The 19,821-nt window shown below is 36.4% G+C and overlaps 1 protein-coding gene across 1 annotated transcript in view; it reads right to left on the bottom strand.

Annotated features, from left to right (window-relative positions):
* The window catches only part of LOC135741621 (ras and Rab interactor 2-like), a 35,808-nt gene extending 16,295 nt beyond the window's left edge, over positions 1-19,513 (bottom strand). The window contains exons 1-5 of the mRNA XM_065260330.2: positions 19,213-19,513; positions 7,954-8,032; positions 3,488-3,597; positions 2,502-2,673; positions 1,969-2,077 (exon numbers count right to left, since the gene is read on the bottom strand). Coding sequence (XP_065116402.2) covers positions 1,969-2,077; positions 2,502-2,673; positions 3,488-3,597; positions 7,954-8,013 — 451 coding nt within the window. The 5' untranslated portion in view covers positions 8,014-8,032; positions 19,213-19,513. The remainder of the gene's footprint in view (positions 1-1,968; positions 2,078-2,501; positions 2,674-3,487; positions 3,598-7,953; positions 8,033-19,212) is intronic.
* Positions 19,514-19,821: the final 308 nt, after the last annotated feature.

Raw genomic sequence — 19,821 nt, 5'->3', positions numbered from 1 at the left:
GACTTATGGGCCGCAAAGGGGTGACTGCTGCAGAGCTCGCAGTGTTGCCAGATCACATTAAAAAAAATCCTCTTTAGACGTAGTGTTTTAGCAATTAATTAGACACTTCGGGATATTTTTAAAGCAATGATTATGTGCAGTTTCTGATTTATTTTTGAAAGACAAGGATTGAACTTTGTTCTTTGTAAGCAATTTCTTTGTTTGTTTTTCGTACTAATATCTGGCAACACCGGGTGACTAGCACTTAAGCTGACATTTATCAAATAACAGTATCAAAAACAGAAAATAACTCTGGTACAAAGATGTAAAACAATTGGGTTTAAATTAAACATGCCAAATATGTTAACACCCCAAGTGTAAAACTGTAAAGCTAAACTTGCTTATTACAATATGAAATAAATAATCCACCCTTAGTCAACAGTCCATCCTCCAAAACAAACAGACAAAGTGTATACCCAAAGTGTAAAATGGTAAAAAGCTTAAGACAGAATTCATTAGATCTCAGGTAAAATGAAGTATACTTGACAGTATTAAAACTGCACTTAAATACTAGCAAGTACATTTGTAAGTTATGTAAAGTTATGCTACGAATATACAAATACTTAATAGTATTTTAGCAGTACTTCAGTGCACATAAAAGCCAATACTAAATACCAGTAATACTTAAATAGATTTTTAAGTTTATCGAAATAAATAGTGTCTCAAAATAGCACAGTTGTATAAACGTAGATGTTCTTAAAGGAAAACACCACCGTTTTTCAATATTTTACTATGTTCTTACCTCAACTTAGACTAATTAATACATGCCTATCTTTTTTCACTGCGTGCACTTAATCTTTGTACAGCATGTCGTGAATGTGTTAGCATTTAGCCTAGCCCCATTCATTCCTTAGGATCCAAACAGGGATGCAGCTCTTCGACCTCCGGCACAGTAACATCATCACTCCTGACTACTTCCCCTCTTGCTCGAACTTCCATCAATATTACTGCGCCCGAGGTTGAAGTGCTGCAAACTAAGTGCTCTTCCGCCATACAATATAGTTCTCAATTTTTATTTGCTTAAAAAAATCGCCACGTTTGATTTTGTGCCACAATACTAACTCATATAACTACACTTGTAAAAGTCTTTAAATAGGGACAACATGGAAGTGTTTGGTGGCGTCTAAATTCATCCGTGTTTGGATCTTAAGGAATGAATGGGGCTAGGCTAAATGCTAACACATTCACGACCCGCTGTACAAAGATTAAGTGCACGCATTGAAAAAAGAGAGGTATGTATTCATTTGTCTAAGTTGGGGTAAGAACATAGTAAAATATTGAAAAACTAACCGAAAGCGGTTTCCCAGTCGAGGTCAAATGTTAGTGTTATCTGTTATCTTGTTATCTGAGGTGTGATCATGGCAGGGTTTGAAAATTTGTGAGGTCCAGGGTGGGGTGTTTAGAGTTAAAAAATGCTATCCCAGATAAAAAAAAGTGCACTAATACACACTTTTTTAAGTACACTTAGTAAATGTCCTGTTTTCAGGGAACGAGTTAAAGGTGCTCTAAGCGAATTGACGCGTTTTAGATCAAACTGTAAAAAAACGCGATCTCTGTAGACAGCCCCGGCTTCACAAACGGCAATAACAACATAGTGGCCAAACCTACGAACAGAAACATAACAAAGTGTTTCAACCAATAAACGACAAGAAGGATTTGGGGGTAGGGGTTGGGCGCGTTCATGAAAGCACGGAAGGGAGGGGGAGGAGTTAGCTACGCTCCGTCTGTTTGAAAACAATTCAAACGTCAACAAAAACTAACGTCTCGCAGATTCGCTTAGAACGCCTTTAAAGGGATAGTTCAACCAAAAATGAAAATTCAGTCATCCACATGTTGTCAGGGCATCCTTCTAAAAATGACACAATGCACCCTTAAGTGCATAGTGTGTGGTTTATCATTTGCTTATTTCTTGGTATGATAACAACATACTGTACTGGCTCTCCTTGACAGGGACATGAATGATGGAGTCTGACGTTCCATCCATGTGGAAAGATAAGACTTTCTTCTGAAGGACAGGTGACCTCCACACCAGAAATACCTGAACAGGAAGAACATTTTTGGAACCTTAATTTTTTAGTAAATTCATTTTTTATAGCATAGATTACAAAACATCAAACCAAGCAGTAGATTAACAATGGAAATGCTCCACTAACATTGGTTTGATTTTTTAAAGTTTTAAGTGTCACTTTTTTGCAGTAATGCATTCAATTTCTTTATTTTACCCTGTGAAATCCAGACTAAAGTCTCATAATCGAATAATGAGATAAGTGTAATGTGAAGTAAAGAGAAAATGTTTTTTTTTTGTAGAAAAAAATGATTTTAGCTGGGTTTTCACACACTGGGTCATAATTTCTGATTAATAACCATAGGTTATTTTATATAACGTATTTTTGATCTTTTTAAAAAATCTATTGTTTATATTTATTTTTATGTAGAGATAAAGAGCAGCCTTCTAGTTTTACCCCAGCTGGTTGCTTTAGTAGGATGTCAGTGACCTCGTGCTGGTCGATAGAAAGCAGAAGCCAGAACGGGTGTGTGTGTATCAGTTTATCCAACACACTCAGACTCGTACCCACACCATCACCATAAGCCGCAGGATACTGGAGACACACACCGGTCATCGCTCCCTCTATCCTACAGAGAGACAAACAGATGAGTGCAGTGTTCATAGTAGACATGCACGATGTTGGTCGATATTAACATGGCAATGACTTTTTTGCAATGTATATTACGATAGGATAAATACTGGATGACTTCACTTGATTTGTGATTTCTCTCTGCCATTTCAAACCACTGGCAAAGGCATCCAAAAAAGTGTTATGCTCTGAATGTGATTATTGAAGATGCGTGCATTGCAATGCAATATATTTTGCAGCCCTAGTTTATAGATTTTTATTTCATGTCCTTTAATGATATAAACAGCAAGCTCACATTAATTCACTGAGCAATGATGCCCTCTGCTGGTCACTGTATAATATTACAGTCAAACCAAGAACTATTCAGACACCAGATACAATTTTTGATATTCTTTTACAAGTGGGTGCAGGACACTATAGTCAATAAGATAAAATAAACTGGGACATATTATACCCAAAAACTTTTCAAAAAGTGGACTACCAGTACAAATTTGGGACCCAAAATTATTCAGACACTTTGACCTGATTCTTGTTTTCTTTAATTGCTAATGGTTGTATAAAGGTTGTGGTTTTAATTATTTGTACATATGTATGGCCCAGACTCAATCCATTGTAGCTGTATTGTATTTTATTGCAGATTCATTGTGTGCTGTAAAAATAGCCTTGGAAGTGGAAATGAGACAAACCCTCCTAATGTTTATTTCACACTTATCTGCAATGATTTTAAATATTAGTATTATGTATAATAAGAGTAAGGCCTTTAAGCATAATTATGGTCTTAATGTAAACAATATACAGAATTGTGTACTTACTCTATGAGTAAAGAGGGATCTGTATCTTTGACTGGATCATCATCTGTTTCTTGCGCATCAACCATTTGCTGCTCCAGTGATCCCAGTGACCATGCAAAAGCATCCACCAGCTGCACATGGAGAAACACAAAATCTCGTATTTATGTTTTTGCTAATATATAACATATAGTCTAAGAAACTGCAAGAAAAAGACAAAAGAAAAGATGAAAAAAGAGGTTTGTATGCAAACGTTACAAGGTCAAGCGCCTCTGATATACACCCATAAACAGGAAGCAAGTTAGCCACTTTCCTGTATTTTTAATCTATGACAGGAAACGGGACTTAGCATTGCAACACAACACAACACATCCTGTCCCATACAATAACATGATTATTTGCTTTATTATTACACATTTTTTATGAATTAAATGTAAATATTGACTTCCTGTATTTTCAAATACTGTATGCCAGAGTTTTGTGAGCACCTAGTGGCTCGCAGGAAATTGCAAGGGGTTCGTGATATGACAAAAAATTATAAATAAATTATTAATGTTAATAAATATTTTTTTAATAAATTTTAATCAGGAGGAAAAAGTCCTAGGATGAAAAAAACCTTAAAAGAGAGCCAGACAGCTGATTCTATAGGAAATATATAATAGATACTATTTTATACAATGTTATGGGAATTAAAACATTTAAAGGAATAGTCTACTCATTTTCAATATTAAAATATGTTATTTCCTTAACTAAGAAGAGTTGATACATCCCTCTATCATCTTAGTGCGTGCACGTAAGCGCTGGGGCGCGCTGCGACACTTCGATAGCATTTAGCTTAGCCCCATTCATTCAATGGTACCACTCAGAGATAAAGTTAGAAGTGACCAAACACATCAACGTTTTTCCTAAGACGAGTAGTTATACGAGCAAGTTTGGTGGTACAAAATAAAACGTAGCGCTTTTCTAAGCGGATTTAATAGAGGAACTATATTGTATGGCGGAACAGCACTTTTGGGAGTACTTCAACTCGCCTGAAAAATCCGCTCCCCTTCTCCCTCTCATAATGGGATAGGGAGGGTGTTACTGCGCAGAGTCGAAGTACTCCCAAAAGTGCTGTTCCGACATACAATATAGTTCCTCTTTTAAATCCGCTTAGAAAAGCGCTACGTTTTATTTTGTACCACCAAACTTGCTCGTTTAACTACTTGTCTTAAATAGGAAAAACGTTGATGGGTTTGGTCACTTCTAACTTTATCTCTGAGTGGTACCATTGAATGAATGGGGCTAAGCTAAATGCTATCGAAGTGTCGCAGCGCGCCCCAGCGCTTACGTGCACGCACTAAGATTATAGAGGGATGTATCAACTCTTCTTAGTTAAGGTAATAACATATTTTAATAATGAAAATGAGTAGACTATTCCTTTAACATTTTGTGGTTGAATATCTGCTCAGTTCTGGACAGGCTAACTATTGCGGCATAAGTATATTGCCCAGAGGAATTATGTGACTGCTTTGTTAAAGAGATATGTCTTTAGTTTAGACTTAAATTGATCAACTGTATCTGATTCTGGAACATTATTTGGTAAATCATTCCAGAGCTCAGGGGCTAAGTGGGAAAAAGGTCTACCATCTTTAAACACTTTTGATATTTTTGTGACCAGAATTTTGCGACCGCAACGTACGCGATGGATTGTATTCTGATAGTAGTTCTCGAAGATACGAAGGTGTTAGGCTATTTATAGGTAATTAGCCATATTTTGAAATTTATGTGATATTTAACTGTTAACCAGTGTAAAGACGCCAAAATTGGGCTTATGTGGTATTCCTCTTAGATCGAGTTAGCACTCTAGCAGCAGCATTTTAAACCAGCTGAAGCTTGTTTACCTAATTTGCATGACATGCTGTGTGGCTGCCAGTGTGTACAGTAGCTATGAAGGGTTTCCAAACAATAATACAATATTATCTGACATTGCTGCATAGTACACTTGTGTGTCAGGCTAATAGACAAATGATTGTAACAAACCCTGCCTGGCAGTCTGTTAGTGGCACTCAACCACAACCACTTTCAAACCAATGGAACGTAACCATCTTGAACCCATGTCAATGTTTTGAATCACTTCCTGGGCTTAAAATGTTTGCCTGCAATTGCGGACTGGTTTGAACTAAATTGCAGGCCATTAGATACGATAACAAAACAGACATAAACAGACAACATCCTGGATAAATTATTTGTGTTAGAGAGTGACATTTTTTATAGAATCACAAAATAAAATGTAAATCTAAGGTAAGATAAACTTGGAGGACTAGAAAGGAACAAAGTGCACAACTGTTTAGATTGAATGATGAAATAAATGCAGGAAGAAGAGGGAAGAAAGAATAATTAAGGAGAGAGAGAGAGAGAGAGAGAGAGAGAGAGAGAGAGAGAGAGAGAGAGAGAACACATACATTATGGAACACTTGAATGGATCTGTCTGGGCAACACACACACACACACACACACACACACACACACACACAGTGATTTTAACAAGAACCCAGACGGCCAATAAAAAAATCCAGAAAATGCTCTGTATGAGCATGCAGAAGCAAATTAGCAAATTAATGATAATTTAAGGCTTCATATGCATGTGTTGCACTTATTAAAATGGTAACAAAAGTGTCAAAAAAAAAAATTTGTTTGCAACACTTACACATGCAGCATAAACTATAAAAGTAGCGTTTATAAACCCCATAACATGTGACATCACTGGAAATGTTTACACGAATGTAGCAATGATCCTGTTGCAAGTTTAAAACTTCTATTTAATGTGTTGTCCACAATTCAGGTGTGATTTCCTATGACATGTCAACTGTGACTGAAACCAAAAGCAGTCAATGACCTCATAGATAGCATTTTAGTATAAAGATATTTTGTAAGATAAATGGCGGCAGAAAGGCATTTTAACTATCACCATCTGATTATCACAAACAAATGTGACCCTGGACCACAAAACCAGTCATAATTATCATGGGCATATTTGTAGCAAAAGCCAACAATACATTGTATGGGTTAAAATGATCGCCAAAAATCAGAAGAATATAAAGTCAATATCATGTTCCATAAAGATATTTTGTGTACATTTATCCTATCGTAAATATATACAACATTATTTATCACTAGTATAATGTGTTGCTAAAAACTTAATATGGACAACTTTAAAGGTGATTTTCTCACTATTTAGATTTTTTTTTGCATCATCAGATTCCAGATTTTCAAACAGTTCCAAATATTTTCCAAATATGTAATGTTCAGAGTTCAAATATATAAATCTCAATAAAAAAGGCCTTAACGGTTTGTGGTCCCTGGTCACAAATGAGCTTTAGTTATAATTTTATTTTATATTTAAAAAACACTGCTGTTTTCCAGGCTTTTGTAAGTCGCTTTGGATAAAGCATCTGCTAAATGCCTAAATGTAAATCCTGGGTTCGATCTCAGGAACACTCATACTGATAAAATAAATGTGTGTAATATTCAATTCTTTGAAGGGATAGTTCACCCAAAAATAAAAAAATCTATCAATATTTTCTCACTCACATGTTGTTTGTTACAAACCTGTATAAAATATTTTTTTCTAATGAACAGGAAAGAAGATATTTTGAGGAATGTTTGTAACCAAACCGATCCTTAGCCCCATTCACTTCCATAGTATGAAAAAAGAATTCTACGGAAGTGAATGTTTTCGGGTGAACTATCCCTTTAACCACTCCACCAGACACCATTTTTATCCGTTTCACCAATCGTAGGGCTGGGTAAAAAAAATCGATTTTTCGATTAATCGTTTTTTTAAAACGTGGTCGATTAAAAATCGATTCTCAAAGAGCAAAATCGATTTTTTTTTTTCATATTTATTTCCGCAAACATTGAACGGAGGAATGGAAGCATTTTAGATTTCGCAAGCAAGACGTGTTGTGGCTTTTAATTTCTTTTTATTAATTACCCACTTGTAAACTGCTGTTCACTGTTCTTTTTTATTAATATAGTATGTGTATTAAATCTATATTCATTGAGTTGAATTGAGAATCGAGTATAAAAACCTACCTGAGAACCGGAATCGAAAATTTAATCGAGAATCGGAATCGAATCGATAGCTTGTGAATCGAAATCGAATCGATCTGGAAAATCTGAATCGATACCCAGCCCTAACCAATCGCTGGACCACACACTCACACAGTATTGTGGGATATTATAAGCAGGAGGACACATCTATACTCCCATCATTAAACCAACCAGACAAAAGCATCTAAACAGACAGTATTTTATGCAAATCTGCAGTTTCACATGAGCCCCGATCACTGTCTACCTCTGTATATATATCATCTTTCTGGTTTCAGAGCAATACTATAAATCCATTGCTATTTTTGTACTAATTTATGATCACCTAGCCTTGATTTGGTCTGATTTACACCATCTGAAAATCTGAGAAAATATGACTAAAACACGCACCAGCTTACCTGAAGGTAGCTACTGTTGCGGTCCATTTGGCCGGGCTGTGATGCTGCGTTCATTGCCATTGTTCTTCTTCTGCAAAACCTTTAGGAAAATTAATCAGAAATCAGTTTTCAAGTCAGCATCAGTATATGCAAGCACTGAATTTCTCAGATTATTTTGTGCTATTTGCAGACAGTTCTGCTTTGCTGATTGTTATGTATGGGTATGGGTGTGTGTTTAGTGGGGTGTTATGGATGAACGATCTCACGAGCTTCTGTTTAAACTCTACAGACCACAATCATTTCCTCATGTCGCAATCCTTCAAACAATTACGCACTGACATAAATTTATAAACAGATGTTATCTAAAGCACACAATATAGAGCATTGAAAAAACCAAAAGCTAATGTTCACACGCAAAACAAATAAAATGCGAGATGATCTTAAGTAGATCTTAAATAGTTACTTTTTTGGAAATATATTAGGAGTCTGTGGTCAGATGAGGGTGGTTTCACAACATGGGTCGGACTGTTAAAAAGTTTTGAAATAAGAGATATAATGCACTTATTGCACAAGCTGTCACCTTTAAAATAACTTTATGGATTTTTTAAAATAAGTCTCGGTTACCATAATTTCTCTGTATTAAACTGATCAGAAAAAAACTTTTATGAAAGAAGCAGTTGCCCAGTTAGACCTTTCAGATGGTGAATCACAATGTCAATGGTGCATTGTTCGGTTTTTTACACTGATGACGGTGTCTTTGGGTACTATAGAAAGTGAAACTAAAGCGTGTGTGAAACAGCTGCAGACTCACAAAGACACGTGTGACTTAATAATGCACATATAGAGGGAGCATAAAAGCGTGGTTTCTCTCTTCTTACAAAAAAAATGTGAAAACGATAAATACATACACTGGGGTCCAAAAGTTTGAGGGCACATTGACTATACTTGTGAAAAATAAACATTTTAGGGTTAAAAAGTAAATACGTCAAATGTGCAAAATGTAAAATGAAAAAGAAATATAAAAACTTTGGCATCTATATACAAATCAATGATCATGTGTTATATTTGGGGTAGGGTATATACACTGAAGCTTTCTCATTTCATACACGGATCGCCACTATGATGTTTTGCACATACATGCCATCTCACGTGCATGCTGTCATTAAAGCAAGAGGACGTAAAAATGTTAGAAAGCGTTACTTCATTTTTTTATTGTTATGGTTTTAACCAAATGTTTAATGCCAAACGTAATATGAATTTAAATGGGTGGTGTCAGACTTTTAAATACCACTGTCCATGTTTGCCTTAAAGGCGGGGTGCATGATCTCTGAAAGCCAATGTTGATATTTGAAATCCTCCAATAGACCTAAACCTTTTTTTAATATACCCGCCCCACATATACGCAACCCAAGCAACAATGTCGTTTAGTAGGCAAGGCAAGGCAAGGCAAGTTTATTTGTATAGCACATTTCATACACAGAGGTCATTCAAAGTGCTTTACACAGAAATGAGAAAACAATATATAAAAAAGAAAAAGAAATTGTAAAAATAAGATTTACACGATAAGATCACAATAAAGACAAAGTTACATGAGAATTTAAAATAACAATTAAAGAAAATAAATGTGATTTTAATAAAACAGTTTAAAATGTTAAAAAGAATAAAACAGGAGTAAAAGTGACTTGAGTTAAAGGTGCAGTCAGTGTGAAGCAGCACAGTGCTCATTCAGTAAATGCAGAGTTAAACAGATGTGTTTTTAATCTAGATTTAAAAGTGTTTACTGTTGAAGCACATCTGATCTCTTCTGGAAGTTGATTCCAGCTAGAGGTGGCATAAAAGCTAAATGCTGACGCACCTTGTTTTGAGTGAACCCTTGGTATTTCTAACTGACCTAATCCTAATGATCTGAGTAATCTGTTAGGTTTATATTCAGTTAGCATATCTGTCATGTATTTGGGTCCTAAGCCATGAAGTGATTTATAAACGAGTAACAATACTTTAAAGTCTATTCTAAATGTAACAGGAAGCCAGTGTAAGGACCTGAGGACTGGAGTGATGTGCTCAGATTTTTTGGTTCTGGTCAGAATTCTGGCAGCAGCGTTCTGTATGAGCTGCAGCTGTCTAATGGTCTTTTTGGGGATCCCAGTAAGGAGTCCATTGCAGTAATCCACCCTGCTGGTGATGAAAGCATGAACAAGTTTCTCTAAGTCCTGTCTTGAGACAAAACATCTAATTCTGGCAATATTTCTGAGATGGTAGTAAGCTGATTTGCTTATCGCTTTCACGTGACTACTGAAATTAAGGTCAGACTCTAAAATTACACCAAGATTTCTGACTTTATTTTGTGTCTTTAGACCCCTAGAGTCAAGGTATGTGTTAACTTTGAGAGTTTCATCTTTATTTCCAAATACAATGACTTCGGTTTTGTCTTTGTTTAACTGGAGGAAGTTTTGACGCATCCAACAGTTAATTTCCTCAGTGCATTTACATAGAGAGTCAATGGGGCTGTAGTCATTGGGTGACAGGGCTAAGTATATCTGGGTGTCATCTGCATAGCTGTGGTAAGCAATTTGGTTCTTTTTCATTATTTGACCAAGTGGGAGCATATACAAATTAAACAGAAGGGGTGCAAGAATTGAACCCTGTGGGACTCCACATGTCATGGATGTCCACTCAGATTTATGGTTACCTATGTTCACATAGTAACCTCTTCCTTGTAGGTATGTTTTAAACCATTTGAGAACCATCCCAGAGAGCCCTACCCAGTTTTCCAGTCTATGTAAGAGTATGGTGTGATCTACTGTGTCAAAGGCAGCACTAAGATCTAGTAGCACCAGCACTGATATTTTACCTGAATCAGAGTTTAAGCGAATATCATTTATTATCTTTATGAGCACTGTCTCTGTGCTGTGATGCTGACGGAAACCAGATTGAAAGTTGTCCAGATAGCCATTTGAGTTTAAGAATTTGTTCAGCTGATTGAAAACAACCTTTTCAACGATCTTGCTTATAAACGGAAGATTTGAGATAGGTCTGTAGTTGCTAAGTATGGTTTTGTCTAGGTTACTCTTTTTTAGGAGAGGCTTTACAACTGCTGTTTTTAATGACTCTGGAAAAGTGCCTGTGATCAGAGAGGTGTTTACTATTTTTAAGAGGTCAGTTTCTAAGCAGTTAAGCACCTTTTTGAGAAAAGATGTGGGGAGAGTGTCAAGGCTGCAAGTTGATGCTTTAAGATGTTGTACTGTTTCTTCCAAGGTTTTTATATCAATTATGTCAAATTCTGAGAGAATGACTAATTTCTGAGGTTGTTGCAATGATATCTGACTGACCACAGTACAATTTGAGGCTGTATTGATCGCCATTCTGATATTACTGATCATCTTAGAGAAAAAGGTTGCCAACTCATTGCATTTGTTGTCTGAGAGCATTTCACTGGGAACTTGATTTGTGGGGTTTGTTATTCTCTCTACAGTAGCAAAAAGAGTGCGAGTGTGGTTTATGTTGTTATTTATAATATTGGAGAAGAAGGTCTGTCTAGCTGTGCCTAGTTCTACATTGAAAGCACGAAGACTGTCCTTATAGATGCTATAATGTACTTCAAGTTTTGTTTTCCGCCACATACGTTCAGCTTTTCTGCATGTTCTTTTCATGTGCTGTACTGCTGTTGTGTTTCTCCAGGGTGCTTTACGTCTGCCAGTGATCATCCTGACCTTTACTGGAGCTATATCATCAATAGCATCTTTAACTTTTATGTTAAAGTTTTCAAGGAGAACATCAACAGAGTCTGCGGATATGTTTGGCAACATTGACATAGCATTCATAAATACCTCACTGGTGTTCTCATTTATGAACCTTTTTTTGATATAGACAGATCTAGCATCAGTGGCAGGACAGATCAATAAATCAAAGTAAACACAGAAATGGTCAGATAGCGCTTCATCCTTGATTACAGTGGATGAAATGTTTAGACCCTTGCTAATGAGCAGATCAAGAGTGTGTCCCCGATTGTGTGTAGGACCTTGCACGTGCTGGGTCAGATCAAAAGTGTTTAAAACATTTAACAGTTCAATCGCAGTATTGTTTTCTGAATTGTCTATATGAATATTGAAATCTCCAGCAATAACAAAATAATCAAATTCAGAGGAAATTGTTGACAAAAGTTCTGTGAATTCATCAACAAATGCTGAGGTGTATTTGGGAGGTCTATAAATAATTGTAAACAGAATGCGTGGTGTACCTTTTAGAGCAATACACAAATATTCAAAAGACTGGTAATCACCAAGTAACACTTGCTTGCATTGAAAGGCATCTTTGAATAAAGCAGCTATTCCTCCACCCCTTCTAACAGCTCTACAGACATTTATAAAGGTAAAGTTGGGTGGGGCTGATTCATTGAGGACTGTAGCACTGCAGCTGTCATCTAACCAAGTTTCATTAAGAAACATAAAGTCCAGGTTGTTAGTGGTGATAAGATCATTAACTAAAAAAGATTTGTTCTTTAGTGAACGGATGTTCAGAAGTGCTAACTTAACAGTAACTGGTTTTGGAACTGTATCAATCTCAGAATGACGTATAATAGGCAGTAGATTAGATAGAATTGCTGTGCGGCTGGAGACGGCCTTCATCTTTCTATCACATGTCAGGACAGAGATAGGGAAAGCTAAAGGGACATCGGGCGCCCGCTTGTTCTTAAAATATTTATGATTGTTACTGCTGACGTAGCGGGAACCCAACACACATCAGTTACCAGTGCTGTTTGCAGATGAGGGCTGGTGTGATCCCTGACGTTGAGGCAGAGGTCGGAGTGCTCTCTGAGATGGAGGGGGAGGGCGGGCTGGGCCCGAAGGCTTTGGTGGTTGAGGAGCCCGCCGTTTCTTGGTTGATATTTGGGGACTCGCAGCAATAGAGTGGGAGAGCTTTGTTCCAGCAGATACCAGTTTCTCCATTTTCTCTGAAAAGCCCAGAAGTGGTGATGTTGGAGAGAGGGAGAGAGAGTGTGACGACATCAGCTGTGATTCTGGTGTTCCTGAAGGCTGGGAGGGAGTGTTATCATTCCTCTGGTCATTATCAACAGAAACGTCCTTGGGTGTTGATTCACAATCCAGCTGTAGCGAGTTCTGTGGGCAGGGCTCAGCCTGAGCTGTGTCTGTGAACAGTAGTTGTGACTGCAGAGTTTTATCCTTGTCATCTGAATGTCCATCCAGGTGCTGGTGTAAAATCCTGTGGTCATTTCCGCTGTTCAGTAGTGGACATGCACCTTACTGCTGATTGAGTACAAGTGTGTTTTGGTACTTGGCCCGACTCCCTTTTCCAAAGTGTTTTTGAAAAATCATGCACCCCACCTTTAGATTTTATGAAGCTAAACTACCATTTACTCACATGCACAAATAATAAGGTGGTTTCTAAAGATTGACTCTACGAAAACTATTCATTTAGGCCTTAGATTCCTTAATGAAAAAATGTTTCTTTCTTTCGTTTGTTTCATACATTAACATTAAATTTACATTAAATAAACTCTTGCCACTAAAAGGAACCATTTGTTCTTATACATACTCTACTTCTCACTACAGGAATGTAAATGAAGCCGAAGTTCTCAAACCCATTGTAAACCAGTTCCTAAACCAACCAGACCACAAAAAAGCATTTTCACATAGTAAAAGCATGCACGCTTCAATAAAACATCAGGACTACGGCTAAAAATCTGTTTCTGAATGCATAGCTCCCTGCTTCCAAATTCAAGCTGCAAGCAATCACAAAAAGGCCAATACGAACACATATGTTTGTTTACTTCACCGCAGTGTATTGGTAATATAAGGTTTAGATGACCCAGATATCAATGTAAATTGTTCACACTCTTCATTACATCCAGAAACATTACTGCATATTTTCTGCCATTTTCAATATACAAAGAGGCTATGGTGGGCAGCCAGTAACTTATTTTTCGATGGCGCACGGTGCGAAACTTGTCACGACATGTATTTGGCGCGTCATGTTAACCATGTCCATCATGCGTTTTGTCAAAATAAGTGCCTGCTGCAGACGCGTCTAAAGGGTTTATAATAAAGGTGACGCTCGCATTAGCTTAATCTCATGTGTAATCAGAGTTTACTCTTAAGTCTTGCAAGTATTTTGTGAACGTGAGCGTCTCTTTTATCATAAACCTTTTCGATGCGTGTGCAGCAGGCACATATTTTGAAATGATGAGCCACACACATGACAATCCGAAAATATATTTTAAATTCACACCCCTTGGAAAAGAAGTCACCAGCCACCACTGGTGGAAGGTTTGTAAATTTATAAATGTGTTGTCCAGGGGCGGTTCTAGGATTTCATTCTTAGGGGGGCTTAGCCCTCAGTGATGATGTGAAGAGAGCATTGTGATGCCTTTTCGCAAATTCATTGAGTATTATTATTATATTAATAAATTCATGTAGGCTACATACATTACTCTTCTTTATAGTTCCAAGCCCTTATGATTTTTTATTTAACCTAATAACAAAAAACCTGTAAAGATTTAAAGGTATAAAAGTTATTTATCACTATTATTTATTATTGTGTATCTTGAATTAAAGTTTATGTATACTATATGTATATTTAAAGTTTAATGAATACTAACATTTTATATCAGAATTTATATTTATACGAGTCAGACTGTACTTTTAGTTATACATTATACATCAGTTTTACTTTCCAGATGTATCTATCATGCATGCTTGTAGCATGCATAACCTGATTCATAAACTGTAATAAATCATACATGACCCCTTGAGTTCCTGATCAGAAAATTAAAAGCTGTTATGTTTTAAAACAACATAAGGGTGAGTAAATAATGGAATGATGTTTATTTTAGGGGCTAATAACCTTTATCATGACTATGAAACTGCTACAATCACTTTATTCATCATCTCTTACCTGTCTCTGACACCTTCAGTCTCTCTAACTCTTTCTCCACCTGTTTGCTCTCCAGCATTTAAAAAAACTTTATATATCATCTATAAAAGCAAACAATTGTCACATGTTGTTTATAGTCTATCTTATTTGTGCGTTTCATACAAAAAGTGTGAGTGCACTTGGTGTGTTACATGTCAGGTGTGTGTGTGTTTGTTTGTGTGTCCGTGCATAGCTTATGTGTGATGGCGGTGTTTACAGAAATTTCGTGGGTTAAACTCAAAATGATAAATTTCTCAATTGCACATTCGAAAACTTAGCATCATATTATCAAAGAGTATAGAAGCCCAAGAGGCGAAACTCAATAGAACGCTCCATAGCAACAGTTGCCCCCATGACGTGACGGCGCGGCCGCCATTATGGACTGAAAACTGAAGGAAAATGCCGAAAAATAATGAGAGTCAATGGCACTGAACCAACTTAATATAACAAAAACTTGGCATAACTTATTTTTTTTCTGGTCGTCATATCTAAATACGAAAACAACGTGGTTATGCATGGCCCAATTATCCTTAGGAAAATAGTATTTTGGGACAAAATATTACTTTAAAAGTACGATAAGACTACTATAGAAATACTATAGCGGCTCTGGATATTATAGAGCCATATATATGATTTGGAAAAATAAATAAATAAATAAATACAATTATAAATGAACATTTCTTAAGAGTTAATCTTTTACATAGAATATCACAAAAATATTAACAAGTTTTTTCAACATCTTCAGTGAAAGTGCACACAGTGAACGTTTCAATGGAAAGAACAAAAACAATCTGTGAATGTCCTATTACAGGCGGAAAGGTACAAAAAAGATGTGCAATCTAAGTGCACACATGAACTATAAACAGTACTAAAATGGAGCCATAAGATCTCAGTAATTAATCAGACACCACCATCTATTGTGTGAGCATTTGTGTATGAGAAGTTTTGTTGTATTTTTTTCTTTTTGTGAGAGAAGAGGCACTGACATAGAATGGAAGAGTGTGGAACAGTTGTGAGGCGCGCTAACGATTTCAGCAGCTTTCAGTCCATAATGGCGGCCGTGGCTCCGCAGCGCCATCTACAGACTGTTACCCATAACATAACAGAGTTTCGCCTCTTGGGCTTCTATACTCTTTGATATTATTCACAGCTAGAATTACTGTTAACTAGAAAAAGGCAAAAATATAGATCTTGTATTGCAAAATGTGTCATGACTGAAAACTTAAAACGTCACGGCCAGGGGCGTCAGTTTGTGTTGAAAAGTGGTGGGGACAAAAGATCAGATAAAAAACACTACAGCAGGACTGGAAAAATATTGAATAACGGCGCATCAACATGGGCATAGCGTAGGCCAGTCAACAACACAAAAATACTCAGCATAAAACCCTCAACAATGTCGACTGCACATGTAACTGCAACACCAGCTTAACTGAACAGTGCCAAAGCACCATACTGTAGAAAACAGCAGCACATTAAGTCAATGATAACAATGAAATTCATTACATATGTAAAAGAAAACACACTATAAGCACACAACGCAACATACACTCGTACACGGCAAAAAATGATTTTCAAGAAAAAAAAATCTTAGTATTTTTTTCTTGTTTTCAGTAGAAATATCAAAAAATTCTTAAATTAAGATGATTTTTCTTGATGAGCAAAATTACCTAAGAGAATAAGTCTAATTTTTAGACCAAAAATATCAAATATAAGTGATTTTGTGCATTAAACAAACAAAAAATCTGCCAATGGGGTAAGCAAAAAATCTTGAATTGTTATGTTTGTTTTATGCTCAAAATCACTTAAATTGGATATTTTTGGTCTAAAAACTAAAATTAATTTATCTTAATATAAGAATTTTTAGATATTAACAAAATACTTAGAATTTTTTCTTGAAAATCTGTACACTGCAAAGAAATTACTTTCTTACTAATTATTATTGTCTTGTTTTCAGTAGAAATATCTAAAAATTCTTAAATCAAGATGTAGGGCACTATTTTAACGATCTAAGCGCATTGTCTAAAGCGCACAGCGCAACGTCTAAATGGGCGTGTCCGAATCCACTTTTGCTAATTTAACGACAGGAAAAATGGTTTGTGCGCCGAGCGCATGGTCGAAAAGGGTTGGTCCTATTGTAATGGGAGTATTTTGGGCGTAACGTGCAGTAAACCAATGAGAGACTCAGCTCTCATCCCCTTTAAAGGCAAGTTGCGCTGGCGCTATGTCTTATCCCTATTACTTTGTAAACTGAAAAACTAAGCGGAGGAAGAAGATCCCCAGTTTAAGATTAATGTTAAATAATTGTGTTGTTTTTCTTTTGTATTGAAATATTTATTTTTTAAAACCCGTTTTCTTTTAGTCATGGAAGTAAAAAAGCAGGCTTTTAATTGCTTTAAATGTATGGCTATCCAATATCATCAAAACATAATTTACAAGTATGTAAGATAAGGTTTGTACTCTAAAAATACTTTATTTGTAACAAACAGGAGATAAAGAATTTACAAACGGCTCTCCTCACGTTTCAGCACTTTGGACAGCGTTTTTTTTAGCAAAGAGTTTTTTTAAGCATTACTTAAAAATGTTTCTCATCTCACCATATCCGCAGGTACAGAGTCATCATATACAATAAATCCGTAAGGTAGCATAAAAAAAACATTTAAAAACAGATGCATTTGTTTAAAGCAAAGCATTTATTTACTTACCAGGCTGCAGGTGAAGCAGCTCTTTGCGCCTTTAACGTCTCATAATTACTCCTCATTTATGTCCAAGAGACTCAATAATAATCTTTTACATTCAATCCTTTAATCTTTCATATTTGAAAGCATTTTTGTGCTGCTGCGCATTCATGTACTTTGTGATAAGCAAACCTGCGTTGTCCTCCCGTTTATAGGCGCATTTTACTAATGCGCTCTTTAAATAACATAAAACATATTGCGCCATTTAGACTTTAGACCAGGTTTTTGTTGGTCAATGGCGTAATCTCTTTTATTTGCCTCAAAATAGCAACGCGCCAACAATGTGCCTGAACTGAACACACCTCGTTTTTAGACCAGAACGCCCATGGGGGCAAAAGGGGGCGCAAATGCATTTGCTATTTAAACAACGCGGCGCTAAACGTGAAAATTAGGGTGGAAACTAGCGAAAGACACTTGCGTCGCGCATTGCGCCGGGTGTAAGATAGAGCCCTAAGTGTTTAAGAAAAAAGAAATCTTATCACCCCATTGGCAGATATTTTTGCTTGTTTTAATCACAAATTCACTTAAATTGTCTAAAAACTATTCTTAGGTAATTTTGCTAATCAAGAAAAAGCATCTTGATTTAAGAATTTTTAGATATTTCTAAGTTAGAAAGTCATTTTTGCAGTGTAAGTCGCACAGGTATTGCTTGATTTTCAGAACATTTTAACCAAATGCTTTCAAAAAGTGGTGGGGACAAAATCAGCCATTTCACAAAGTGGTGGGGACATGTCCCCAGCGTCCCCAGTGTAAATGACACCTATGCTTTTACGGCATTTAATGCGTACATACACTACATGCGTAATCACGCAGGTGTACCAACAGTCTTATGTAATATGCGCAGTAACACTACAACAATAATAAAAAAACGATATGAATAGCAGCACATAGTGTGTCAACTGTTCTACAGTTGTTCAAGTTTAATGTGTGTATAAGATCTAATGTGTGGTATGTGTTAAACATTACGTGCAAAAGTTCCTCGAGCGCGCGCTGTCATGACTGTTACCTCGGCAACGCTCAGTGGAATGCGCGCGGAAACTTCGCGACACGAACTGCAAAAAGAGCAGCATTCTTTACTGTGTCCTTCATGAGAAGATGTTATTTAACACAGCCACTATAAACATAAACAGTGTCCATCTCAAAGCATGGCATTGTGGTTTACATTTATCCTTATTTCATTGTACGTTGTATAGCAAAACAAATTGAATGTGATACTAGTTTGATTTTCCATAAAGAAGATAATTTACATTTTTAACTTTGGAGAGCAGAGATATTTAAAAGAAAAATATTAATAGACTGAATCTGAAGCATTTATAATGAAAGCAGACCAAACACATATCACAAAACCTGATCCTCGACTCGAGGGTGACTGTTGCGTTAAAAATAATAATAAATAACAATAAAAATATATTTAAAAATCTATGCCCAAACATTCACGGTTGTCTACATTAGGATACCTTGATTTAACAGAATTAAGGCTTTATTGCAGGAACACATGGGCTCTTCACGCGCACCACTGGTTAAGTTTGCTGGGGCAAGCTGATATGAGCCAGACACATTTTTGAGCATCATGTGAGCAAAACAGCACGATCTTAAAATTCTCAAGGTCACTTACCCTTTCCGTCCAAAGAATCCGTGTCTCTAGCTGATCTGAAACCAAAATCTCGACGAATAAATGTTATGAATGGTCCAAAGAGAGATGCACGCTCTCTTTGTCAACTTCTACCACAGGACGATATTTTAATTACAGTCAGTCACTTATGTGCTTGGTAGTGAATTTACGCCACCCTGCGATCTGTGCTGGTATTACATTCAGCACCAGGTGCATTTCTGATGCATATTGGAGCGAAACAGAATTACAGCGTTGATCCTACAAGTAAAAAAAATAATATTTTACCCTATTTTCTACATAAACACACCCTATTTGACACCGAATATGATTGCTTGTTTTTTTTTATTTTAAATGAGGGGCTCGCGTACAGGGTTTTAGTGGGCATTGTAGTAGTTTTTATGTGAACAATTTTTTTAGAAAGTCACCAAATGCCATTGTACAGACAATAATCTAAATACAATGCTATAAGGAGCGTGATATCACTGAATTAATCTGAATTTTGGTGCAGTCAATAATAATGAGGTCTCTTGTGACAACAAATTACCGCGAGAGCAGACAGCTTCTTTAAACGTTATCGAATCTCGCGGTACTTTGGTGTCATACACCGAACAG

Source organism: Paramisgurnus dabryanus, chromosome 7 (genome assembly GCF_030506205.2).
Source record: "Paramisgurnus dabryanus chromosome 7, PD_genome_1.1, whole genome shotgun sequence".
NCBI classification, from domain to species: Eukaryota; Metazoa; Chordata; class Actinopteri; order Cypriniformes; family Cobitidae; genus Paramisgurnus; species Paramisgurnus dabryanus.
This window is presented reverse-complemented; position numbering and strand designations above follow the sequence as displayed.